Source organism: Rhinolophus sinicus, linkage group LG03 (assembly GCF_036562045.2).
Source record: "Rhinolophus sinicus isolate RSC01 linkage group LG03, ASM3656204v1, whole genome shotgun sequence".
NCBI lineage: Eukaryota > Metazoa > Chordata > Mammalia > Chiroptera > Rhinolophidae > Rhinolophus > Rhinolophus sinicus.
In genome coordinates, this window is record NC_133753.1 from 25,520,013 (window position 1) to 25,546,786 (window position 26,774).

General features: G+C 45.3%; 1 protein-coding gene and 1 pseudogene across 2 annotated transcripts in view; one reads left to right on the forward strand and one right to left on the reverse strand.

The window, feature by feature from the left end:
• Window positions 1-26,774, forward strand: part of DPF3 (double PHD fingers 3) — a 254,240-nt gene that overhangs the window by 180,039 nt on the left and 47,427 nt on the right. Inside the window, exons 8-9 of one of the 2 annotated variants that reach the window (XR_012494614.1) lie at window positions 15,228-15,356; window positions 18,247-19,667. Coding sequence is in view for 1 of the 2 variants with exons in the window: in XM_019733356.2 (XP_019588915.1) it covers window positions 15,228-15,356 (129 nt within the window). In the remaining variant the exon portion in view is untranslated. The remainder of the gene's footprint in view (window positions 1-15,227; window positions 15,357-18,246; window positions 19,668-26,774) is intronic. The other variant, XM_019733356.2, reaches the window with a different exon arrangement.
• Window positions 19,938-23,036, reverse strand: LOC141570450 (10 kDa heat shock protein, mitochondrial pseudogene; annotated as a pseudogene).

Below are 26,774 nucleotides of genomic sequence, written 5' to 3' on the forward strand. Positions count from 1 at the left end.
AAGTATTTGTTAACTATTGCTCTCTCTGAAGCGTTTATTAGCTTGGTATTTTTTGTCGCTCCTCCAGTGCTGGCTTATCTCCTTGACATGTCTTCTCACATGTCAGGCCATTTTGTTCTGTGTGTAGGTGCTCTATTCACGCTGTAGGGTTTGGAATGCTTTTCTTTTGCTGTCTCTCTCATGTATGTGCGTGGTGGGGGCACCAGCAGAGGAAGGTTCCATGTGGTCCCTCAGGAGAACCGCAGGCCCTGTGTGGATCAACGCCGTCTCCTCCTTAGCTCTTCCCGTAGTTCCCCCTCCCACAGGCTGGGAGCTCGCACATTGTCTCTATCCCTCAGGAGCCCCCCACACACTCATGGGTCAGTGTCTTCTGCCCCCTCATGTCCTCAGCATGAGGCCACACAGCTTTGCTTGGCAAGAAGCTGTGTCTTTCCTCCTCGTAGATGGAGCCATCGTCCTAAGAAGTCTTATCGTGCTGCTTGTTCTCCTCTCTCTGTGGGTTGGTTTGCCAGTGAGCACACTCGCTGCAGCCCCCTTTCCCCTTCTTTTTACTCCGCTGATGAGAATTGGGTTCTTCAAAAAGGATTGTCTGACTACCCAAGGGTTTTAAACTGCGTAGAAAAGAATAACTGTACTTGGGTTCATCTGGGGCCTCCTCCCATAATGAAGGTTCCAGAACCCTCACACACACCTTTTTAATGACGTCTCCTCACAGCACCCCTCTGTGATTAACCCCATTTTGCTAGTGAGCAGGGTGCAGCACAAAGGTCTTCAGCATCCACAGAAGCCATCCTCTCCCTCTTCCCCAGTCTTCTCTGGACAAATCCGAGAGATAGCAACCCTTCCCAGATTCTCTGCACCACACACGCCACCCATCTGCTTGCTGCTGTGAATGTGTGCTGTTCTCTCCCACATTCCCGTGGTGAGCAGCCCCCAACCATTTTCTCATGAGCACTAATTGCCAGCATCATTAATACCCAGTCATTAGCTGCTCCCATTGTTTGGGGTGGGGGTGGGCTCCCATCCATCCTGCCCCTAAATGCCATGGGGGCGTGTGGTGAATTGAATGTGACAGCTCTGTAGGATCCTAAGGTCTCAGCTTTGCGATCCTCCCTTGGCAGGGCTTCTGGAGTGGGGGAGGGCAGCCGGGGAGCTTAATCCACGAGGCTAATCTGCAGTTCCCTCAGGAAACGGTCTGGGCGTCAGTGGAGTGGGAATGCTGACTTTTCCCTCTTTAGCGAGCTGCAGTGTGACCCAAGCTGCTTGTGAGCACAGGCCTATCGGCAAAATCGCCCAACAGACTCAGGAGTTTTCAGGGCCACGGGCAGCTGCATTAGCACCACCTGCAGCATAGAGACCTTTTGACCTTGGTCCTCCTGCTGTCCCTTGCAGCATCCTCCCCAGCTGTGTCTCTAGTGAAGCCCATTGCTCATCCCTGCTTTTGCTGCTGCTGAAGGGCTGAGTGCAGCACTGGAGCCGGCCTTGACCTTCCCAGCCCCAGACTGGCCCGTGCTGCCAGCTCAGCAACTGCCTGCCATTCCTCCTGCCTCCCTCCCCCAGCTGATGTTCTCTGGCCTTTGTTCCTCCCCTAGTTTCTCATTTTCTCCTGTGCGTACGTTCCTTGTCCTTCTGGAGGCTTATCCCCTTTCCTTTCTTTAGGCTTATGCCCTTGCCTATCTGCCTCAGCCACAGGCATCCCAGGGAGCTCAAATGCTGCCCCTTGGGAGCGAGTACTTTTCTGATGGGTCTTCCCTACCTGAGCTGCTCCCCCTCCCTCCCTCTGTGAGGCTGGCTTCTTCTTCCTCCCTCCGTTTCTCTTACCACCTTCATCTGCTTTCTATAAATGAAATATCTCCGTGTGTGTGTGTGTGTGTGTGTGTGTGTGTGTGTGTGTGTGTAGGGAATGCCCGGGGAGGTTAGGACTCGGGGGGCGGAGAGGTACCACTCAGAAGCATTCTGTTGTGACTCCTTAAATGCCACCTTGATAAACAGCCCCAGTGGGACCAGGGTAGCAGAAAGAGCACTAGATTATAATTCAAGACTCCTTTGACACAGGCTCACAATGTCAAAACTGTTCTTGAATTTCTTTTTACCTTCTCTGTACAGTGGGAATCAATTATAGATGATGTTTTCAAGGTATTTTTGGGATGGGGTGGGGTGGGCTGGATGTGGGCATTAATGAGGTCCTGGACTTGGATGGAAAAGCTATGTAAATGAATTCAGTCTAATCCGTTCATCTGTCCATCCATCCATCCATCCATCCACCCATCCTCGGTTCAGTGCCATGTACTGAGTGCTGCCTTGGTCCCTGTCCTGGAGGAGCTCACAGTCTGAGTGGGAGTGTGTACCAGGGTGTGTGCAGGATGGTGAAGGAGCAGGGGGCTTGAAGGGCACATATGCTTTCTCCTCCGTAGGGCAGTGGTGCTCTACATGTAGCATCCACTTCACCTGGGAACTTATAGGAAATGCAGGTTCTCGGCTCCACTAGACCTGAAACAGAGATTCGCGGCGGAGGGTGGGGAGGACACCATCAGGATATGTTTTAAGAAGCCCTCCAAGGCATTCTGGTGCCACTAAAGCTTGAGAACCACTGTGTTAGGGGATTTGCAAAGGCTGCACTGAGGAGGTAATGGTCAAGGTAGCCCTGGAAGAATGAGGAGGAATTTCCTGGGAGGGGAGAGGGCTTCCCAGGTACAGAGGTAGGGAGCTATGCTATAGCATGGCACATCAGACAGTTGTTAGAAGTTGGGTCTGATAGCATGGGAAGAGTGGTAGAAATGTAGGCAGGGGCTGCAGTTGGAAGCGTCTTGTATGTGTGCTTGTCATACAGTAGGAAGTGGAGAACCACAGTAGCAATTACTAGAGGACAAGAACCAATCATTTATAAAGAAATCTGTTTGGCATATTGTTAGTTGTTATATGGCATATCTCTTATTTAATAGCATAAATGAGTATAAAATGCTCTCTATAACATACCTGGAGCTCCTAAGAGGGAAATGTTTTTTAAAATATGGGTCTATAAAACTTATTTCAAGCCTATTTTCTGGTCCATGGAATGGAAGTTGGGTTGTCCTAGGCCCTGGGAGGTCTTAGTCTTCCATATAATGGTGGTGTGCCGGGTTTTTAGTATCTTTCGAGAGAAGAAAAGGCCCCACTCTAGGCTCCTGTGGAGGGCATGTTGTACTCTGCAGAACTGAAAGAGGAGAGCTGAGTTGATTAAGGGTAATGTCGGCTGATTAGATAATCTGAAAATTAGTCTGATAATGTGCAAATTATCTAAAAGTAGTGTATGATGTCATTGCCACACTAATAGGAAAGATCTAACAGATGTCATCTTCTGACATCTGTCCTCTAACGTATGGCCCAGGGGCAACGCACACAGCTTTAAGAGACAGTGAAAATTACCTTTGATACAAGTTTAAGAATTTTGGACCACTCTGAAAGGTGCCTGAAAAGGCATAAGTAAAGCTCACCACACAGCTCACCACTTACCCAACCTCCATGCAGGAAATACAGGCTTTGTTACAGAGGAGAGAAAGGAAAACTCAGATATGGGGCTCTGTCAGGAAAAGTGAGCTGCTTCTCTCTTGAGCTGCTTCTCTCTTCCTGAAGAGCAGATTAGGAAACTAACAACGGGTGTTCTTTAGATGGATTATTATTTAACTAAATAGTTTAGAGATTGCAAGGCGCAGAAGAACCCGAGGGGTTGCTCTGGCCTTGACAGTAGACTTGGAGTTAATTTCCCAGTCTTGTGGATCATGCACACACTTGACCTAGTGGCTGAGAGAATGACAGTGGAATTGGCCAGGCTAGGGTGGGTATAGTGACTCTGCCACTCTGCTGTCTTCTGTCTGTGTAAACGTGGGTCAGCTACTTACACTTCTCTGCTCCTCCGTTGCCTCATCTGTAAAGCAGAGAGAACAGTCCAACTGACCTCGTGGGGTTGCTGTGCGTCTTCAGTGAGATGATGTGGGTGTTTGGCACCATGCCTGCCCACTGTGATGCTGAGATCCCGTCTCTGTGCCATTTGGACCAACAGAGCATGTCTGCAACCACAGATGGCTGATCGGAGTCAGGGCCTATCTGCGGCTGTGTGATACTGGGATGCTAACTGCCTGTGGGGGCAGCGGGTGTCTCACTGGCATCAGGCGTGACTATCAGAGCCTGACCTGGCCCTGGCACATCCTTTGCTGAATTTTAGATAATGGGACACCAATCCTTCTACGCAAGCTATACATGAGCATTTATGGAGAACTTGCTGTGCATGTGCCCACTTGTGGGGCTACGTGTAATTGGGCCTCCAAAAAGACATAACATGTGGTCTCAGCCTTAGCAGAACTTCTGGTTTAATTGGGAAATAAGATGGGTGCGTGAAACCTAGTGAGAGGAATCTGTGGAGTAGAATCTAGCCACATGTGCCATCCCTGTATTTACCATCCTATTTCCCCAGGATCAGGGATCCGCCTGCCATCTGCCTTTCTGGGAGCTTCTTCTTTCTCTTACATTTTTGGCCTAATTACTGAGAATGTTCAGAATTGAAGAGTTCCATGTCCTGAGAAATGACGATGACAGTCATACTTGCTGACATTCCTTGAATGTGTCAGACACTGAGCTAAGCATGCCACATTTATCTCACTCATTCCTCACAACAACCCTATAAGGTAGGTGCTATGTCCCCCTGGAAGACATATCATGGCTGAGTGATGTCCCCGTGGCCACAGAGCATGAATGGGAATTTCTCCAGTTCATGTGTCACTTCTTTTCCTGCCTTATCAGAAATAAACTTATTGTGCATCTAGGAGAGAAAAGAGGCAAAGAAATGGTGGAACACCTGTTGGGCAACAGGCAGTTTACGTGTATCATCCCAGGTAGTGTTATGTTACAAGTGCAGGAGGCACATGCTACTGCTCTCATTTTACAGAGTAGGAAACTGAGACTCAGAATAGTTGAGTAACTTGTCTCAAGTCACGCAGTTTGCAAGTTGGGAAGCTGAGATGTGAATTTGCTTGAGTTAGACAGCATTCAATTATGTCAGCACGTTGGAACCCCAAGTGATGGATCTTGGTCTCAGCCAGGGATCTTTGTCTTGGTCCTCCTGCTGTCCCTTGATTTTCACCTATAGACCAATTGTCAAATGCATCATCTTACATAGATGGCATTTTGAGAGAAATGAGTGTGTTAACAGGCACTATCTTAGTTAGCTTGGGCTGCCATGACAAAATACCACAGACTAGGGGGCTTAACAGCAAGACTTATTTGTCACAGTTCTGGAGACTGGAAGTCACAGATAAAGGTGCCAGCAGGGTTGATGTCTGGTGAGGACTCTCTCCTTGTGCTGGAGATGGCTGTCTTCTTGTTGTGTCCTCGCCTGGCCTTTCCTGGGTGCATGTGGGTGAAGAGAGAGAGAAGCAAGCTCTCTGGTATCTTTTTTATAAAGGGCACTAATCGCACCATGAGGGCCCCATCCACATGACCTCATCTAAAGCCAATCACCTCCCAGAGGCTCCATCTCCAATACCATCCCACTGGGATTAGGGATCCAATGCATTTTTGGGGAGACACAATTCACCCTATAGTAGGCACGTTTTGTCTTCCAAACTGACTTTAGTTGTTTGTGATGTTATATGGATTCCACCCACTCATTCCAAGTTGTGTTATACTTTGTAAATGTGTTTTACTATAGAAAAAAAAATCACACATACCACTCTGTTCAATAATTTTCCTTCATTTTTCTCTCTTATTCTGTGTCTCACTGTCTTTCCTAGCTCTTACATCTTTTTGACCTTTTCTTTCTTTTAAAAAAAAAAAAAATAATAATAATAATACTAATAATACTGTACCTAAAGCAAAAATCCTAGGATTCGTCCTTGGCTCTTTGTTTTATTTCACCACCCATGTCAGCTTCCCCCCAAATCTGTCTCCTTTTCTCCGTCTTCTGACCACCACTCGCTCCAGGTTGGATCATTGCAACTTCTTTATTGGTTACCGGTACCTCTTATAGTTCATTCTCCATGGAGTAGCCAAAGTGGTTTTTTTTAAAGTATAAAACAGGTGATGCCGTGCCCTGATCTTACCATGTTATCTCATTTGTGTGTAATCTATACTTCTCACCTTGAGGGCCTGCACGTTTGCTTTTCAGCAGCAACAACATCACTTGGTACCCAGCTGACTGACTTGTCCAGGTTTTCCCAGGACAATGCCAGACCGAAAGTCCTGTGCCCTGGAAACCCCTCAGTGCCACACAAATCCAGACGGTTGACGACCCTGTGGGGGAGCTTGTAAGAAATGTGGACTCTCAGGCCCTTCCCCAGACCTATAAATCCTAATCTGAATATGAAGGAGATCCTTCAAATTTGAGAAGCCCTGGCCTCCAAGGCCTGCCAACCAGTCTGACTTGACGTCTCTTTAGGTGTGTGGTTGTAGGTGCTCAGGGTGGTGTGGGTCATGTGGGCCAGCTAAGAGCCACACGGCCTGCGTTTGGAGCCAGTGTAGCCACTCACTAACATGGGACCTGAGACAAGTCACTTAGCTTCCTTGTGCCTCGAGTACCACCTGTGTAAAACCAGAACATTGATGTGTCTATCTCAGGATTACGTGAAGATTCAATGTGAATTGTATAAAGTGCAGCATTAACAGAAAATGCGTGTGACACAGTGTGACATGACTCTTACGTGTTAAGTTAGATCGAGCCATGGTTCTCAAACTTGAGCACATCAGCATCCCCGGGATGGTTTGTTAACAACACAAATTGCTGGGTCCCACCCCAGAGTTTTAGATTCAGTAGGTCTGGTGTGGGACCCTAGAATTCGTGTTTATAACAAGTTCCTAGGTGAACCACCGCCTTAGAGAAATCCAGCTTTCAAAGACTGGTGTTCAGTCGACTTCCTTTTATTTTATTTATTTATTTATTAAATAATAATAATGATGATAATAATTAATAATAATTGGATGCAGTGAGTCAGGTAACTGGCCAGGAATCAGGCTGCACTGTTAAATCTAAGGGTTAGACTTGGTTTTCATTCTTTCCCAAAGGTTCCATTCTTCCTGGGGCAAACGTCTCTGTGGCTCCCAGCGCCTGCTTCCTGGCTTGCTTTCTGAGTGTGTCCCCCATCCTGGCCCTCCTCTGGGCTGGGCTGTCTTTTGGCTTTGTGGTGCCTTGAGGCAGGCCTGATCCTCAGGTCTGAGGCATGAGGGCTCATCCTTTTCCTTTTCCTGAATACTGCTTTTCAGTCTGAAGGAGACAGAGAACGCTGGTCCGTTGTGGACTGATGGGGGTGACATACCTGAGTCTTGTGGTAGTGGAGGTGAGGACAGGTGGAGAGGGCTAGGTTGGGCAAGACAGGAAGGGGGCTTCCTGAATTCTAACAGCACAATAACAATATCCTGACAACGTACATGGACAAAGCGTATCCAGCTTTAAAGCACTGAAATGTCCTACAATTCTCTGAGGGGAATGACACCACTTCATTCAGAGCCCTGTTGACATAGTTGCTCTCACATTAACCGTTTCCCCCTCAGTGACTCATTTGGTGGTAATAATAACTTGCTACGCCAGGGCATGAACTGACCCACATGACCTTCCACTGGAAAATTGAAACCCCTCCTTGTGCGTTCCCTAATCAGCACTGAGAAGCGTAATCAGTTTTGCTTGGTCTTGTTCGCGCTTTTCTGAAGCATCATTGACAGACCCGGTGTTGATGGCCTAAGGCTGGAGTGCAAAGGGCATTACTGACGGGTCATGTGACTGTCTAGCCCCAGAACTGGTGATGTGGTGTCCAAACTCCAGCAAATTGCAACTCTAACCAAATACATCTGTCAAGATAGAGACATCAGTGTGAGCAGAAAAGTCTGTTTGTGCAGCACAGCGTTTCGGAGTAAATATTCTGAAAGCATGTGTCCAACGGTATGAGTTGTGTGTTTCATAAAGAAGGAGGAAAAGAAGGTAGGTGCAAGAAAGGGTGGGATGACACATCATATTTTTAAATTTTTATGAAGATTCTCTAGCCACAAAAGCACACAATAAGACATGGCTTGTTTTCTCACTGGCTGTTGCAGGGCTCCTGACAAGAAAATGGGTTTCAAGGGGCTCTGGGGCCAGTGGAGTCTGGGATTTCTTAATTCCTTCCATCCTGGTTTTCCAAGACGTGCCTAAGGGAGAGGATTCCTGCAGGAGGGCAGGCGCACTGGCTTTCTTCACTGCAGCTTTAGTCTCTTCAATGGGCCCCCCATTATTCCTACTCCCCGCTTTCTGTCCCTGTTATGAATGGAACTGATGCTGGCAGTGCCTTAGAATGGTCACTCAGTACTTGGGGAACCCTTTGCATCCACTCAATTCCTAGTCTTTGACTTTCCTTTGCCTGGCACATATTCCTCCCCACCCCCACCCCAAAGCCTCTGTGAAGATGTGTCCATTCTTTCATGAAGTATTTATTGTCAGCTCTGTGTCAATCATGGTGCCAGGGGCTGGGGATTCAGAGATGAAAGATGCTCCTCCTGCCCTCAGGGGGCTCACAGCTAACGGGAAGAGACACCTACACAAATATAAAACAATGATGAAAGGCTGAGTTCCTCTGGGTTTGGAAAACTTTGCTTTTCTGTCTCTTCTTTCACCCTATTATAATCCTTACTAATAGGCCTAAAAAGGACCTTAAGATGTCATGTAGCATATTCTCTTGCGTCTGGATAGGCGGCACTCAAACAACCCTGGGTCTGGGGAGACCTCCCCAGGTGCAAAGGCCCTTCGGAGAAGCCTGCTCCTTTGACCAGGCCTTTAACTGTTGAACTGCCTTCATTTCTAGCTTTCTTCTGGCCTGTGCTGCCATTTCAGCTCCTTCCATCTCACGTTATCCTTGACAATACGGAGCGTGGCGATTTAGCTCCTTCCATAAACTCAAAAACATGAAAACAGCCCTCAGCCTTCCCTTCCGCAGGCAGACTCATCTCAGTGGTGCCTGGAATCGTTCTGCGTTAGCGACCCCCCCCCTTATCGTACATCCACATTGCCCTCAGTGACAGCTGGCAAAATGGCTGACGAGAAAGACCGAATTCTCGGCCACCGAGGACTCTGCTGGCCTAACAGTCATGCGGTGCGTGGACCCTGATGTCCATTTCCCCGCCCAGCTCCCCGATTTCCCTGCCTTTCCACATTCAGGAAGGAAGGCATCATTTGTCTTTCTCCTGGAGCCCGGGGGCAGGGCCTGAGTTGCTGTTAGGTGGCCAAGAAGAAGCAGCCTGAATGGAGTCCAGCATTTTTAGTCCTTGGATCTGTGGGATTTATTTTTTCATCCGTTCTAGGGAAGCAATGAAAAAAGGTGTCAGGCCGTGGGGATAATTTATATGAGTAAACACGTAAGGAATAGAGTGAGCAAGAGCATGAGAATTAAGGCCATTTATCCAGGCTCTGAGGTTCTGTTTGCCCTCTGGTCCAGCCTTCCTCACAGTCTTTATCTCGCCACTTTAACCCTTTCCTCGCTGTACTCCACATGGGCCCGACGCAGATCTCTTCACAGCTGCCTTCTCTACCCCAGCCTTCCGCTGCCTCCCCCTCCCCCGCCCCTATCCCTCATTAAAGGTTGGGCAGAAGGTAGCAGGATGTGGCAGTGGCCTCCAGCTGAGGCCTGCTCACTGATTCTGAAGGGAAGGCACGTTGGCTTACTCCCTCCCTCTTTACCCTCCGGGTCTCCGAAGCTTCCTCCTCTAGCCTGGCCTGTCTAATATGTCCTATGTGGCCAACCTGGGGCTGCCTTTCTGCTTTCCCTCTCTTCCTGTCCCCCTTTTTACTCCATCTTGTGAAACTGTGCTCTGCACAGCCAAGTGCACCGAGCTAGGATGCTTTACACTTGAGAGATGAAGTAATAACAGGTGGCAAGACCAGAGGCTGCTGGAGCCCCTGATTCCAGTTGCCATGGAAACATGTCAGACCTGTGGAGGGATGGGAACTGTCAGCCGTGGAGGGTGGTGGGGGGACAAGGGAGAAGGGCGAGGAGAGGCACATCTCCTAGAGCGTTCTTCTCGCTGCTCCCAGGCTCCCCAAGGGCTGCACACCCCACCGGCAGGCCCTCGGAGAGCCGCTGCTGGACTGGGCCTGGGTCAGGGCTGGGTGATGGACACAGCATGGCCACGTGTTTGTACACACCAGGCCCTGGCAGGCGGTCTGAGCGTCTGCTCAGGATGTGAAATCACGCTTTTGTGGATGTGCCATGGAGGAGCCTACACCTCTGGCTTGCTTCCTGTTTCCCTAGGACACTTGGGACAAAGCTCTGGTCTCGTAAGACCCAGATGAGGGGCTGTTGCTGGTGGTCAGACTGTCTCTGCCATTCATTTTTTTCACGAGTGGCAGGCCCTTCGCAGCAGAGATCAGACTGAAAAGGAGAAAGACAGCTCTGTCTGGGTGGTAGTTTTATGGAAGATTTGGGGCCTTGTTTGCCATAGACACGTGGCCTGATTGAAATAAAAAATCATATAGCATGCACTTTCCAGAATGACTGCCCACCCTTTACTGAGTGTGATGGTGGGACTATTTGGGGGTGGGCTTTCCTTTTTCTTGGCTTGATTTATATGAATGCTCCCTCCCACCTTCTGTTATTATTTCATTTAATTTGTTTTTTGAACTTTTTCATGGACTTCATTCCTGATTTCCGTTTTCCAGGTAAATCCCTAAATTCTTAAGGCTCACTTTATTTTCTCAGCAGCTTCCTTGTATCTCTTATATGATCTCAGCCCATGAACTTTAATCAACAGGAAACCAAATCCATCATTGTGGGCACTACCACCAAGATACCACTCAGGCTTTCGCCCTCCCCATCATCTTATTCTATAAAGCGGGACTCAATTTCCCATAAGCAGGAGCAGAATCTCTATTTAAATCCCACTTGCAAGGTCTGGGCAAGCTTCCTATTTATAGTAAAATCCTTTTTATAATGATCTCATATATGGTACCAGGAAATTGCTCAAAGCTGGGTCAGGCCATAGGCCAATAAAGCCATGGTGTGAGCTTTACTTAAAAAAAATATTCCTCCGTGAGCCTCTGGAATTCTCTGGAGAAGTGTTTTCACAGAGTATATGACAATAAACAGGGTCACCCAGGATGGGTCACTATGGTAGGGACATTAAATTTAAGTTCAAAGGGAATTTCCGCTTTTATCAGGCCAACCTCAATAATTTTTATTGCCTTGGACTTCCTACATAACGTATTAGGTGAATCAAGCTGACTCTAAAGAGATTTATGAAATATTGTAGATGCAAGGTATGGCCAGAAAGTGTTTGCCTCTGGACTTCCCAGAGACAGAGAAGTGTGATTACAGGCTGTGAGTCTCTGGAGACACAGACAACCTGAGGTGAATCCTGCCTCCTCCACTTCGTAACGGGGGCCTGGAGTCAACCCCTTAATCTCTTTGGACTCTAGTTACCTCATCTGTCAAATAATCCCTACTTCACAAAATTTTTGTAAGAATGAAGTAACGTATGTAAAGCATCCAGTGTAAGATCCGTCGCAGTTTTGTACTGTAATGAAATAAAAGTCTGCTGCTTTTGCTTCTCAGAAAGCAGTTGAACAAGTGGGAGGCTGAGTGGGTAGGTGCAGCCTGGTGTCCCCTTCTCAGGAGACAATGAAGCATCATCTTACATACTTTTCTTGTATGCTTGTGTACAGGGTGGTGCTTCTCCTACCATAGCAGGGACACAGTGTCGTTCTTCCGCAGCACAGGGCCCTCAGCCCCCCACCCTGGTGTACTCTGGGACTTAGACAGGACACCGGGCCAGATGACTGACCAATCCATTTGCACATGGACCAGCTCTGCTGTCTGAGGACGAGGGAAATAAACCAGGCAGTGAATGATGTTCAGAGCAACAGATAACTCTGCCCCAGGGAAAGCAAACACAGTACTCTGTCCCCGCCCGGAAGAGGTCCCAGGGGTATCACTGTGCTGCCGACTTACTTCTCTGCCATCCTTTTCTGAGCCATTCGTCCCACATTGTTGTTAACCATTTCCTGTGTGGAGGGCACGTAGGTGTTCCAAAGATGATTAGATGTGGCCCCTGACCCGAAGGAGTAGATCATTTAACGTGGGGAGATGAGGCAGGTGTACACACGCATGAACAAGAGAAGCATCGTAGAAGTGATGGCAGCAGAGTGCCCTCCCCAAAGGCTGGTCATTTCTGGCTGGGGAATTGGGAGTGCTGCGTGGGAGAACTCTCACCCTGAAACCAATCCTAAATACCAAAAAGTGTGTGAGAACCAGATGCAAAGGCTATTGATTAGTCTATCCCATGCCATTTTACCAAGATGGAAGAAAGCTTTGAGCTCATGTTCATGAGAAGAGAGCCGGAACTGAAGCTAAAAGGATTTCACTGGAAATGAAGCATAACTGTTCACAATCACTTCCTATACTGGGTCATTGCTCCGTTCAAATGGCCCCTCCCCCCGCCCACTCTTGGCATGTCACAAGCGCACACACCAGGGCCTACAAGCTTTTAGCACCTTCTTCACCCCTTTGGCCAGGCACTTTGTATGGCCAACAGCCCAAATAATGGCCAACAACCCAAATAACCAACACAAATAATGTGGGGACCCTGCTCTGATTCAGTCTTCTCAGAAACTTCTCTTCCTCAGATGAATTAAATTCTGTTCCTTCGGTCTTTTTACATGAGATCAATTTCTCCATCACCATCTGCTTTGCTCTAATAGATCGTTTCTGAATTTTTCATTTCTTGCAGTATTGGAGTCCCTGATTCAATGGGGTGTTCTCCCAATGGTTTCTTGGTGGCAAAACTGTAAGCAGCACCAGAATTACCTGGGAGCTCTTATACTCTATATATTCTTTTTCCCCCCCTTTCTTCCACCTCCCCCACTCCACTCTGGTTCAAGCCGTTGTTTCTCAGTCTAGTTGTGTAGGACACAGTTCCCTGGCCCATTAGTATTATGGTATTGGTATTATGAGCCTTGCGCTCCCCCCTCACGCTGGCTGCTGGCCACTCACGCTGGGTACTGGCCGCTCATGGCAGCACATGGTAGTCTGCGGCAGCACACAGCAGCCCAGCTCCAGCTGTCATTCACAGTCTTAGGTGTAGAGGGTGCAGCTCACTGGCCTATGTGGGAATCGAACCGGTGACCTTGGCGTTAGGAGCACGGCGCTCCAACCACCTGAGCCACTGGGCCGGCCCCTATAGTCTAGTTTTTCATCGCCATAAATCACAAGGGATTCAGGGGGTTGGAGAAAACCAGATTCTTTCATTGAAAGGGGAGAAAAATCTGACATAATAGGAAGTCCCTAAGAGAACAGGAAAGAGACAAATGATGAGACAGGGTCTTCTAAGAGTTTTAGTGAGATGATATACATGGGATTCTTTGATTGTCATGCAGTAAGCTACCCAAGTTGTGACTGGCATTTTATATCTAGTTCATATCGATCATGCAACTTAGCTTTGGTTTATATTCCTCTCCTAAATTTAATATAACCCACTTCTTCATGTTCACTTTTTGATTGATTGCCATGATGGTCTCTTAATGAGGAAACCCTGAGTTTATTTGCCTCAGAGATGTGCTTGGATTTTCTTAAGAGAGTTCTAAAAGTGGTTAAGATGGCAATTGAGAGAGAAGGAAGAAAGGGGCTTCCTTCTGGATTTGGGTAATGAGAATTTTATAAGCAGAGTAAAATTTTTGCGGAAGTACTGATTTTTGGCGATTATTTGCAAAAATCTGTATGACATGCAGCTATCTTTGAGATGCAGTGACTGATGAAGAAAAACCCACACTCAACAGGCCACAGGGTATGCCCAGCTCCTCTGTCTGTCCCCAAACAGCCAACACTTTTCTTGCAGAGATTTGTCTGCCTCTCTGAAGATGAAAATCAATGACTTAGAAACTGATTAAACAATTCAAATAGCAACTGATAAATGGATTAACCCTCTATAATGTAATTCTGCAAGCTTTTGTCTTCTGCCTTTCCCAGGTAAGTTTTTCTATTCCTGGAGGCAAAACAGAGGCATGGAGGAAGTGAAGACCAGAGGGAATCATATTAAAGTGGGTGAATCCGTTTATCACTTACTGTCTGGATGGTATTTCTGCTCACATATCTGTTTCCTTTTACAGATTTGTACCCTACGGGATCCTGATTAATGTTAGCCAGTGAATAATGAAAGATAGTGGCAGACATTGGGTATAGTGAGGAGGAAGATGCCCCCCGTGGTTTAGACTGATCCTATAAAGGGAGAGACTTTTCTTCTTAGTCACAAACAGGAAGTGTACTGTGACAAAGAAATGTCCACAGTAGGGATAGAAAAACAGAGGAAAATGGAGGTGTTTCTCCCCAGACAAAGAACCTGTCCAAGGCTTTACACCCAGCCCGTAGAAACTGAGAATGATTTTTGTGCTCAAGGACATGTGCGGTTCTCACAAGGTTGTGTTTTTAAGATCATGTCCCCAAATTTTTCTTTGCCTTTCCTTCCATCTTGTATGACTTATGAAGGGCCTAGACCTCAAGATATGCTCACTAATTCACTTTTCAGTCCATCTCTGGCCTGAGGTTCAGTGAAATGTCCAGTCTGATTCTAGGCACTTGGGGTCTACTGATTCACTAGTCCTGCATGCTTTCCATGACCGCAAGTCTAGACTGTAGGGGGATGTGTCTGAATAAGAGTGGACACCTGCAGATCTGCCAAGATGTGCATCTGATTCCCCAAGAGCATCTTCAGTGGCCTTTCTGGAAATGAGCACCCATCAGTGAATGCTTCTTTATTTTCCTTTTCAGGGACAGGAGGAATATCTCCTAAACAAGAATATCTTTCCTATGGGCAAGACCTAGGCATTGACCATCCTCTCTCTAGTCACACTACAGTTTATAATTGCCATAGGCTATTTGGGGCCTTGGCCCTGAAGGCTGGTTGTTCAGGGATGAGTAAAGTTCACTTGACTAGTAGGCTGGATGCTTTGATCTTCCAGGGATGTAATCAGAGGAGCAGGGTTATTTCTATAAAAACACAGAGCTGGGAAAAGCTGCAAAAATCAAACTAAAGTCTGCGTGGCTTGTAAGATATTACTAGTAAAAAGTATTGTTGAACTGAAGAGGGTCAAAAAGAAAACAGCCCAAGTTAACAACTTGGTTATAACAAAAACCTCAGATTCTAGATTTCATATGCTTCCTGGAGCAGATTCTGCTACACTGTAGGACAAGGGCCAGTAGGAATTTATTGTAACCTAAAACTCGATTTTTAAAAATATGTTTCTACAGCCCAGAAAGGACCGGATGGGACAGTCATTCCCAATAACTACTGTGACTTCTGCTTGGGGGGCTCTAACATGAATAAGAAGAGTGGGCGGCCTGAAGAGCTCGTGTCCTGTGCAGACTGTGGACGCTCTGGTGAGTGTGGCCCCTTCTTGCATCTGTTCCCATAGACCAGGAACTCTTCCACTCGCATTTCTCTGCCATCTTGTATGGGGGGTTGAAGGGTGGACCGGAGAAGTGGTGGTGGTGGTGGTGGTGGTGGTGGTGGTGGTGGTGGTGATTTCAAAAGGAGAGGAGTTTTCCAGTCATTTGACATTTTCTTCTTTGGATTGTAAGAACCAAAAGTTATACCCTGGGATCCAGGGAAGAGGGAAAGTAGAAGTTTTTGACCTGTGTTTGGCCTCTCCATGAAGTGGATATTTCTTTGTGTGTGTTGTCGTGGATGATAGTGAGATAGTGTGGAAACACCTGGAGACATAAGCAACATGCTTCCTTGTATTTGGTGATGTGCATGTAACAAAAAGATGTGTTTGTTTTGTGTAAGTGCCTGGGTCAAACCGGAAGCATATGGAGACATGAATATTGGGGGAGCAGCCACATCTTGAATTGTCGGAGTCAGAGACCCCTGGGCTCCTGGGTAGTTGCATAAATACCATGTCCATTGGCCACTCATCCCATTTTCTCATACGGAACAGTCCAGAGAGACCCCAATAGATTAAGGAGGCAAAAGGCAGACGTTCTTAGGGCTAATGTGGAGTTGACTGGGCATGTTTTGAAATTTCCATCTTTAACCTATCCAAAAACTAAAATAACAAAAAGAGACTTTGATCTTGTGCTTTTATTCTTAAAATGAATTCAGGTTTTCAAGTTTTGTTAAGCTGTTGTTTTGTTTTTCAGTTCTAACCAAACCATTACTTTTGGCTGGTTGTGGTTGGTTGGTAGTACCTATTTTTCATACTGCTTTATGTCATAACTAGGCCAAAGAGAGAAGATTTCAGACTCATCTTTAGTCTTATCAGTTGCTGACTAGTTGGTGAAATACAGTTCAACTGGGTGGTTAGTTCCAACAGTGAGGAGTCATTGTTCCTTTCCACACTTCTCCCCAGTGTCTTTTCTACTCCTAGTCCCAAGAGAAGGACTGAGATGACCACAGCTGGGTTTACTGTAGCAACTCGGTTGTTCCTTTGCTTTGTCCGTAAACATTAGCTTTAGACCTTTTATATTTGGCTTTTGGGTTGTTTAGGGTTCAAGACTGACCTGAGTAGCAAATCCGTAAGTAAAAAGGACTGGTTTCCATTGCACACAGCTCTCAACATTTAATGCTTAAGGACCCTGACAGGGTGGCCCATCTGTGCAATTCCGTCAATTCATTTACTCTCCAAACATGGTATGAATGTTGAACTTCTTACTCTGCTGGTGCTAGCTCAGAAAAGAGGGCCCATGTGATAATGGGCCCTGGGTTTTAGATACTTAAAAAGAAAATGAAACAAATGAACTGCAATTCAGTGTTTTTTAAAAGTGAACAATCAGATAAAATCTCTGCCTCCAGAAACAAAGTCACTTGGCAGAATGATACTCGAGGCAGAATGATACTGGACTTCTGTGGGTCTGTGCATTAGAGAGGGCAGCTTCACAATTATCATTACAGATGGCTGTAACTTTCCCTCTTCCTTTTCTACAAAAGATGGGGTACTTGAATCTGATACATCCATGGGGGACCAGAAGTGGGCAGTTGGTGTTTTCTATCTGAAGCCTCTCTCTTCACAGCTTTTACACGTCATTTTATTCCCAGGATCGGTCTGCTATGGGATTCAGGGGGCTATTTTATACCAGTGTAGGTGGTCTTATTGCATTAGCCACGGATTAATTTTGGTGGATAATTTAGTCAAGGTCTGACCCTGATGTTCCTGAAATAGTTGATACCTTGGGAATAAACAAGTGGCATTAGCCCATGGGATGTGCTTGTTAAGGCAGGTGGGCGAGTACTTCTCTAGGGCCTCCCTGGAATCCTTACTCAGAAGAGCGATCTTTCCCTTTCCATCTACCCTACTACCTCTGTTTCCTGGGAGAAAATGATATTGACACCATAAATGGCCTCATTTGGGGCAGTCCAGGGACCCATTTAGAAGGTAAAAAGTTTAAACCTGAGTTCTACAAATTTCAGGATACTGTATTTTCTTAGGCTTTTAACCCCCATTTCTCACTTTCTTAGTACTCTGAGTTAGATTTAACAATTTTGGACTTTCTGGGATAACTAAGACCTGGGCGTGTTGAGTGGCTGGAGTGGTGTGAGAGTGTGCACATACATGCGTGCACACACGTGTATGCACATGTATGTGGGTGCAGATCACAGAAATGTCCTCCAGTACTTAAAGGAAACGAGAGACTCTTAAACTACCTACCACTTGTCAGACTTTCCAACTTCTGTTTGCTTTCAGTGCAAATGAACTACACGGTGTAAGTGCGGAATTGAAAGGGTACTGAAAGAACGGCATTAGAAACGGGTAAACATAAAAATAAAATGAACGGAGGCTTAACCACCTTGAGCGGGTTATCTGACAGTAATACCTTTGTAAAGCTGACTGTCAAAGTGAAGGACACACACTGTACAAAGAAACACCAACGGAAAATACCAAAGAAATACCAACCAGACTTGAAAACCACCAAGGAAACGCATTGTCTGGGGCGGGGTTGAGTGAATGTGCATGTGTGTGTGTGTGTGTGTGTACAGAAGAGAAGAGAGAAAGCTCGTGGGTGAATCTTTCATTGTCAGAGCTGTGGACATATATATGATGGTAGAGATGATGCCTTTTCAGGGAGGGAGGACTCTTTTTCCCTGGAAATGTTGGCTTTGTCCCTGTCCCCCAAATCCCCGTCCCCAGGTGGTGCACCCAGTTAATCTCTTTTGGTGTGGAATGGTTTATGACCTTGCTATGAAGAATAACACTGTAATAATGTAATAAGAATATTAATAATGCTGTCTGTTGCTTAACCCATGTGCTGATATATTCATCATACATGTCAGCTCATTTGGGAGGAGAAGGCAGGAAGGAGAAGGAGGCAGCGGCCGCAGCACGCACCACGGAGGACTTATTCGGTTCCACGTCAGAAAGTGACACCTCAACTTTCCACGGCTTTGACGAGGACGATTTGGAAGAGCCTCGCTCCTGCCGAGGACGCCGCAGTGGCCGGGGTTCGCCCACAGCAGATAAAAAGGGCAGTTGCTAAACACACGAACAGACTCTCTGGGCAATTAGCCATCACCCTCTGACTTTGGTCATTGTTCTGGTTCTGATATATTTTTTTTTAATGAAAGACAACTTTAGGTGTTCCCTTCATCCTTGCTTTTTCCTCTTACCTTCCACGCATCCCTTCCCCCTTTCCCTCTATTTTGCATATGTACAGCAGAAGCACAAACTACTGAAACAAAACAGAACAAAAGAGCAGAATAACAGTCCTTCAGAGAGATGGCATCATGATGTACTATTTATTTTCCATAGAAATGGGAAGTTAGGTGAATTATCTCTTTTTGGGGGGCTTGGGATCTTTTTGACATGAGTAGAATTGATTTCCTCGGTTTTCCTATTTATTGGCAAAATGAAGAGAGGAGGAATATTGGGTTTGGAAACAGAACCAATAACATTAAATAAATTATTATTTATATATTCTAACTATTATTAGAAACTTTTTTTTTTTTTTGAGAGAGAGAGAGAGAGAGTGAGAGAGAGAGGAGAATGAAAGGAAATCAAAGAAACTGAAGTAATATCCTGTTTAGAAGAAAGCCACTGGGGGGAGAATTGATTCGAGGAGACATAGTCAGGAGGATTTTCTCGATGGGCAATGATTGCACTTTCTGTACTCCACTGAGTTTGGGGCTCCCCATGGCAGACCCCTTCCCCAGTTCTCCTCCCTGACCTTTCCATCTTCCTCCCTGCTTGCGTGAACATGTCAGCAGTTCCTGACAGGTCTGGGGCTGCTGTGGCCTCCCTCCAGCACCCGGGCCCTGACCAGCAGCACTGCCCGAGCTCCTCCTCTCCGTCAGCATAGCTGCTGTTTTTGTGGGTTTTGGTGTTTTCCTCACTTTCCTCCTGGTGAAGAACAATTTCCAAATGCAAAAATGGAATATAAGCAGAAAAGTCATGGACTCAGCAGTGACAGAACCACCTGAGGCCGCGCTCATGGAAGAAAGAAGGATACCTCACAGTATATTTCCCTGCCCCCTCGCCCCTGTTTACAAACATATAAATTCCTGTTGGATGATCAAGTCTCCTGTATTTCTTCTTCTATTTTTTTATAGTGCCCTCCAGGCACTTTGTTTTATGTTTCCAATAGCATCTCCTGAAATAAACCAAAGCAACACTTGCTCAAGGCCCCTGGGCGATGGAGAAGACCGTCCACCTTGTTGGCAGTCCCGAGAACAGACAGCTGTGCGGTCCTAGTGAAAAGGTATGTCCTGGCTGACCTGTCTTACCATGAGGGCAAAACCATCACAGTTTTACTCCCCTTTTCTTTCTTTCCTTTTTCCCCCAGCTTGTCTTTTGTTTTTCTGGGTTCAGACCCTCTTCTTAGTGGGGGAGTAACTGCTGGAGGGTCTCCCCTGCAGCCCTCTGCTGTCTGTGTGCATGTATCTCCATGTGGGCCTGGGCCCAATGTGGGGACTGAAGCTTGCTTGGACTATGGGAGGGGCTCTGTGTGGAGAATGGGGGGCTTCTGGCTTCTGGCTCAACTGTAAGAGAAAATGGCTGGGGAAGTGCTTGGCTAATTTGCTCCCCTGGCTACACCTGGAAGGGGTGGCGTCCAGGGAACTGCCTTTGGAGTTGGCTGCCTACTTGAGTAAGAATGAGGGGGTGCGGCCATAGGGGGACTGCATGTTTAGGCTGATATTTCTTGCTCCAGGTACCAATTTAACAGCCAATGGGGTATGTCCAAATTAAAGCAGATTTATTAGGCACAACACTCAACTGAGCTGCCGTGAAGATTCTGAACTCTCACTAAGAGTGGTCAGGGTCTGTGGCCTCCATGAGAGCACAGGTCCAGAAATGGCACTGCCGTTTGGCTTGGGTTAGATCCGAGAGGCCGCTGAGGCAACAGGCTGTTTTTTAAGTGTCTGGGAATATTTGCTTTGACAATCCAGCCTTTGCAGAACCTCATGAATTAGACCTCTCGTTAAAATAACAAACCAACCAAACAAAAGCAAGGACCAAGCAAAGAAACCCACAAATGGGTCCTTTGTGCTCTCTGGTAACCTGTGACAGAAAGGGCTTCTACTTCTCTCCTGCTTCAGGTATTTCAGTGCTCGCCTAGGCATTAGTTCTCAGTTGTGAGAGGATGAAAGTAACAGCCTAACCCACTTTTGGGATGTTTTGCATAATCTGTATGTGGACTGTTCCCAGGACATATGGCATAAACCTCCAACATTTAATATTTCTGCACGCTCACGTGTGAAAAAGCCAATATAGTTGGTTCTAGTTGGATTCTGCTAAGGGGATGCAACTTCTTGCTGTCATTCTCTACCTCTTTACTTCATCTGTTCTATTACTTTGACTCAGATACTGGATTCATGGCGTTATGAGTTCCTCTCACTGATGAAATGTGAGCTTCCATGTTAATAAAACATGTCTGACCAATCTATACTATCATTTGAAATCTGTGTAGTTGTTTGTAGTCCTGAAACTCTCAATGACAACTTACCTTTGAACTTGAAAACGTTTTTAAGTCACTGTAATTAAATTATGAAAGCCCACCTAATTTCCAAGTCCAGCTTAAGGTTCTGAAGGGGAACCAAGAATGAAGAATTATCTAAACAAGGCAAACTCCATGGGAAGATTTATCTGAGAGTGGCTAGTGTTTATTGATCTTATTTTTCCTAGCATACCTTGATCTTCTTTTTCTCCTGTTGGGGGTAGTAGATGCTCTCATCTTTCTCAGTTGGTGTAGCCACTGTGAGCAGGGCAGTGTATCTTAGCATTGCCTGAGCACCTTGTCTCACCTTGCTTATAGTATCTTTCAACAGGTTCAGAATTTACATCCTTTACAAAAACAAAAAAGAACTGGAAGGGAATTTAGAGATGACCAAGTTCAGGTCTTTCACGTTTCAGTTGAGAAAGATCAACCCATAGAGGTGAAGTGAGTGAAGTTTGAGAGAGAGGCATGGACATTGCTGTGGAGGCGAATGTTATGTGGTGAAAGAAGGAAACTAAGAGGACGCATAGGAGGAAGAGGCTGGCTGTCCAGGGTTTCCAAACGCCTTGATGTTATATCTTTATCCGCCTTTCTCTCATAACAATGGCCAACATTTATGTGCCAGACATTGTTCTGAGTGCTTCCCTGGAATAGGTTATTTAATCCTCATGACTACCTCATGAGGTAGGTGTTTATATTATCCCCAGTTTACAGATGAGGAAACTGAGGCTTGGTAATAAGATTAAGAAATGTACCTAAGGCCTCACAGCTACTAAGGAGCCAGGTTTTGATCCCTGGCAACCTGACTCCAGCACCTCCTATACCCTTTACTTTTACCATTATTCTGTGCCCCTTGACCAATATGCCAATATGTCCCTTGATATCTCCCCACACAGGGATGTAGGAATATAACATGGTATGTAATTAAAAAAACACATAGTGTAATGTATATATATTTTAAAAATTATTTATAGTTTGGATATCATTAGTTTATTATAAAAGAGAGACATGGAAATTGTTTACATGATGAAAGATTTCAGAACTTCAGTAGATGCCATTTCAGTAGTGATTTGTTTTAGTCTACATGCTTTACAAGAATGTCACCTTCTCTGCGTAAGAAGTAATCCTTGTCTAGAACCACTTTGGTGCTTCCATATTCTGGGAGGAGAGGTTCGTCTCCAACTTGCATGTTCATTGGTCGAATCCCCCTATCCAACAGGTACTGTTGATTGCAGTACTTTCCCTTGAGAAAGTACTGGAAGCATTATGCCTCCTTTGGCTACAGTTAGGGCTGCACTTTTCAACTAATACTTGGTCAAAGAGGGGAAGATATATATGTATATATCTCTCTTGATTTTTCTCAGATCCAGTTGACGAAAGGGGTGTTTGCAATGAATATAGCTTTACATGGAAACCTTATCAAAAGATTAGAAGAGTAAGTAAGCAATTAGATCCCCCAAAAGAGAATTCTAATTAAAATTCTGTACAGAGTATTATAGAGAGCTCGACTTCTAAATCATCATTTCTAAACATCCCCTCCTGTTGCCTATTAGGAAAAAAGGTCTTCTTTTTCTGGGACCTCTGGAGTGGCAAGAGCTGTGTGAGCAGTCAACACATCTATCACTTTGTTGTTACTTTTGTTAAATAAGTATCACTACTCAAAATTTAATATAAAATAAATTAGAGTCATTAAGATGAAAGTGATCTGGCTAGTATTCTTTGTTCTCAGCTCAGTAAAGCACCCACACCAAATGCTTCAGAAATGTCACCTAATTTTCTAAGTCCTAGCCCAAAGATAGGAGATTCAAAGATACAGAACTTTCTAAATTTGTTACAACATTCACATCCCCTGGAGGGGACTGTTGATGAACAGGTGATTACTGTTCGTTACCTATCTGATGTTTTTCTGCTCCCTAGAACAATCTAATCCTTTATTTCTGTTACTGAGACCATGTGGAGATCAGACCCTCTAATCACTATAACACTGGGAGTGAGAAATAAGCATTTCATTTTTTAAAGGTACTTTAAAGTCAGGAGCGCAATTTGGTACTGGTATTTTAGAGAACAGGGTTTAATAAAAATAGGATGTTCACATCAATAGTATCCCTTTAAGTCTTCCTGCTTACTTTGCATCTCTCTATGCACCTAATGGGCTGCAGCCTGATATTGCCTTTATATGGCACTTGAGGGAACACAAGATCATTACTCGGGGAGAGAACTAAAGACTGTTTGGAGGTTCTCACTTCACGGTGGAATAAAATTAATTAATATTATCCCAATATGCCTCCTGTTACATCTGATGAATATGATCTTGAACTTGTACTTCAAGTGTGAGCAGGCTCATGTATGAGAGATTTTTCTGCAGGGGATTTTGTTTAGTCTTTAGAAGTGAAGTTACTTGTGTATTTTCTGAGTGAGGCATTTTTGATCTAGTGAGTAGAAATCTAGAGTAGACATTAAAAGTTGTGGGTTCTGGACTCAACCTCTGTGTGAGTTTGTTGCCAGGAATATCTGCCTCAGTTTCTCTAGCCCTAGGATATGGACATTTCTTACCCTATCGTAATAGATAACACACATTCTCTCATGATGATTCTTAAAACAACCCCGTGAGGTAGGATAGATGTTATTTGTTCCCATTTTGTTGATGAAGAAACTGAGATTTTCTCAGCTTAGATGACGGCCTGAAGTTCCAGGGTCAGTAAGTAGTGTCTGGGTCTTCTGATACTCTCCTCAGTCTGTACTGACTTCTCCATAGATCACATTTTGAAGATTCCTTGAGTAAAATCAGTAACGGACTTTGAGAGCTTTCATTCAAGACCTCATTGGATTGAGAGGAGGTATCTGATGCTGTAAACACAAAGCAAATCCAAACCCAACCTATGATCAAGTTAGAATCCTGCTGAGGAGTAGCAATAGCTAAGTCTTCAGGAACTTTCCCAAAGAACTAAGGTTGGGCAGTGTTTTGATGGTGACATTGGGGTGGGGGTGATGGTGGAAGTGGTGAGGTGGCAGGGAGTAGACACTTAAGGCCCTTTTTGGTCACATGCCCAAGTGCTTCTAACTCTAAAACACTGAATTATATGATACTGTTGTGCTTAATAAAAGTGATTTCTGACCATTTACTCAAAATAACAGTATACGAAAAACCATTCTGCTTGATTGATTTACAAAATAGCTGAGAATGATGGAAGATCCCTGTCAGAACAGAATTAATAGCTAAGAACCATTGGCAAGTAGGTTTTCAAAGTATCTCAATACTGGCCCTCAACCAATGACTAAGACTTTAAAAAGATTTTTAATTTTGGAATAATTTCAGATTTAAAAATCTTACACACATGTAGTAAAAAGAGTTCCCGTAGACCCTTCACCTAGATCCTTCAAATAAGCGCACTACAATGGTCACAACCAGGAAATTGACACTGATGCAATATTACAACCTACAGACCTTATTCACATTTTGCCACTTGTCTCACTAATATCCTTGTTCTGGTCCAGGACCCAACCCAGGATCACTTCTTGTATTTAGTTGTCATGTCCTCTGAAAGTCTTTTTAATCTGGAGTAGTTAGTTCCACAGTCTTTCTTTGTACAACCTTGATACTTTTGAAGAGCACTGGCTAGTGGTTTCGTAGAAAGTCTTTCACTTTAGGTTTGTGTGCTACTTCCTATTGATTAAAATTAGGTTATACATTTTTTTGGTAAGAATACTACAGAAATGATGTTGCATCCTTCTCAGTGCCTCATGTCAGGGGGTACATGATTGATTTATCCCATTAACGGTGACTCAGACTTTGGCCTTTCAGCTTAGGTTCAGGCTGGTATGTTTATAGACCTTGGATGATAATACTTTCATTCATATATATTATTAGGTGGGTACAAAAGTAATTGTGGCTTCACATGTTAAAAATAATTTCAAAAACTGCAATTACTTTTGCACCAGCCTAATACCTTTGTTTATTTGGCAACCAGGGACTGGATAACAGTATGCATATGACAGCTCAGCCTTGTAGAGGAAGGGTGGGATGAAATTAAACATGGGCCAAATCACTGGATTTGTTGTCCAGTGATTTTTTTTTTTGTAATCCTGTTGGGCAGACTAGATATTCACAGTAGTTGAAAACATATAAGAGTCTCATGGGGTGATACGGGATTATTTTTGCTGTGGATCACAGTAGTCAGGGAGATTTTCTTAGAGGAAGCTATCCAGATCAACACAGAGTTCTAGATTGACTCTTGCTATTTAATCTGTAAACAAGAATGTGTATTTTCAGAGAGAACGGAGACAGAGCTGAACAAAAGGCAAAGTTGGGAATCACACCCTGAATCCTGTAAAATGGCAAAAACCACAATGTGAAAACATGCTTGAGTGTTGTTCTGTGGCATTTTGTTCATGCCACTAGTCTAGTGCTTATTACAACACGCTATGATTGTAGTCCTTCGCATTAAACAGCTGGTATGTCCCTGGAGTGCAAAGATGATGGCCTTCGTGTGCCTCGGTCGGTGCCGGACAACAATGTGCCATCATTATTTGTTGAAATACACTGAGAAGTGAGCAATGTTTCTGAGCTAATTGGTGGAGGATTTAGTGTCTCATTCCATATTTGGTAGATGCTCAATAAATAATTGTTGACAGAAAGGTTGTGGAAGTCATATCTAGACATACCATCGATTGGTCAAATCGAGGGGGTAGATGAGATCTAGGAGGCAGGGAAGTGGTGGGGAGGGGTCACGGGGGGAGAATGAGGATGTGAGGACAGGGTGAGAAGAAAGTGGAAGATGTGTGGAGAGATGGAAAGTCAGCCTCCTCGAAGGGGACTTAGAGCAGCAGACCAAAAACATAGCAGGACATTTCCAGTGGCCTGCGTTGGCCCCGCCAGAGGAAATGAAAGAGGAAATGAATGTTAGGAACACAAAGCTGGGAACCAACCAGCTATTTTATAGGTGGCTTAAATGGGCAAAAGAAGAAAAGTGAGAGAGAGAGAGTTGGGGGGGTGGTTAATGGAGGAAATCGAAAGGGTATGGGGTATGGTTATTAGACAGACTCACAAAAAGAGTGGCACGTGACATCTAACCAGAGAGGTGAGGGGCATTGGGAGAGGGACAGAAAGATCCTGGCAGGGGATGAAAATCTGACTGGATGCCCAACCAAGAAAACCCTCACAGGCACTCTATGGAAGGTCTGGGGAAAGGCCAACTGGTTTCATCACTGGAGTGAGGGGGCTGAAAGCAGGTGGAACCGTGAAAAGATGAACACTGAGGAAGAAGAGGGGAATCTGGAAAGGAGACCAAAAAAACAGACCTGAGAGGGGCGATGGGTGGGATGGGATGAGATGGGAAGAAACATAGACAGGGGTTATGGAAGGGTTTGGTGGTGGGTGGAAACCAGGCCCTTCTTACCCTCCATTTGAAAACATAAGTAGACAGAGTCTCAGCTTCGGAAGTCTATCTAATACAGTCTTGTACACCTGAGCAGTGAGCAATGCCTTGGGTACTAAAAGGAGAGATGGGGGTGGGGAAGGGAGTTTCAGCTTGGAAGAGACTGAGCTGCTCATTTGATTTTGAACTGTGTTCCCTTTTGGCTTGGCTCTTTTCCAGTTGAGCCCCTCCTTTCCGCTTTCCCTTGCCATTTAGCTCAGTGTAAGCTGGCCACTGTTAGGGGTACCCATCTCTGCCCTCAGGAAATGCTTCTGGGGTGAAATGTGATAGCACTGGGGTTTACTGCTTACTCCTTTGTGCCAACTACTCCATTCCAAAGACTAAAATAACTTAGCAGATTTCATTTCAGCTAGAAGCAAAATTCTTGGTACCCATGCAGACTATGGAACCCCCAGGTTGCAAGGCTGACACTGAGAGGCTGAGGCTGGGCTGGTTG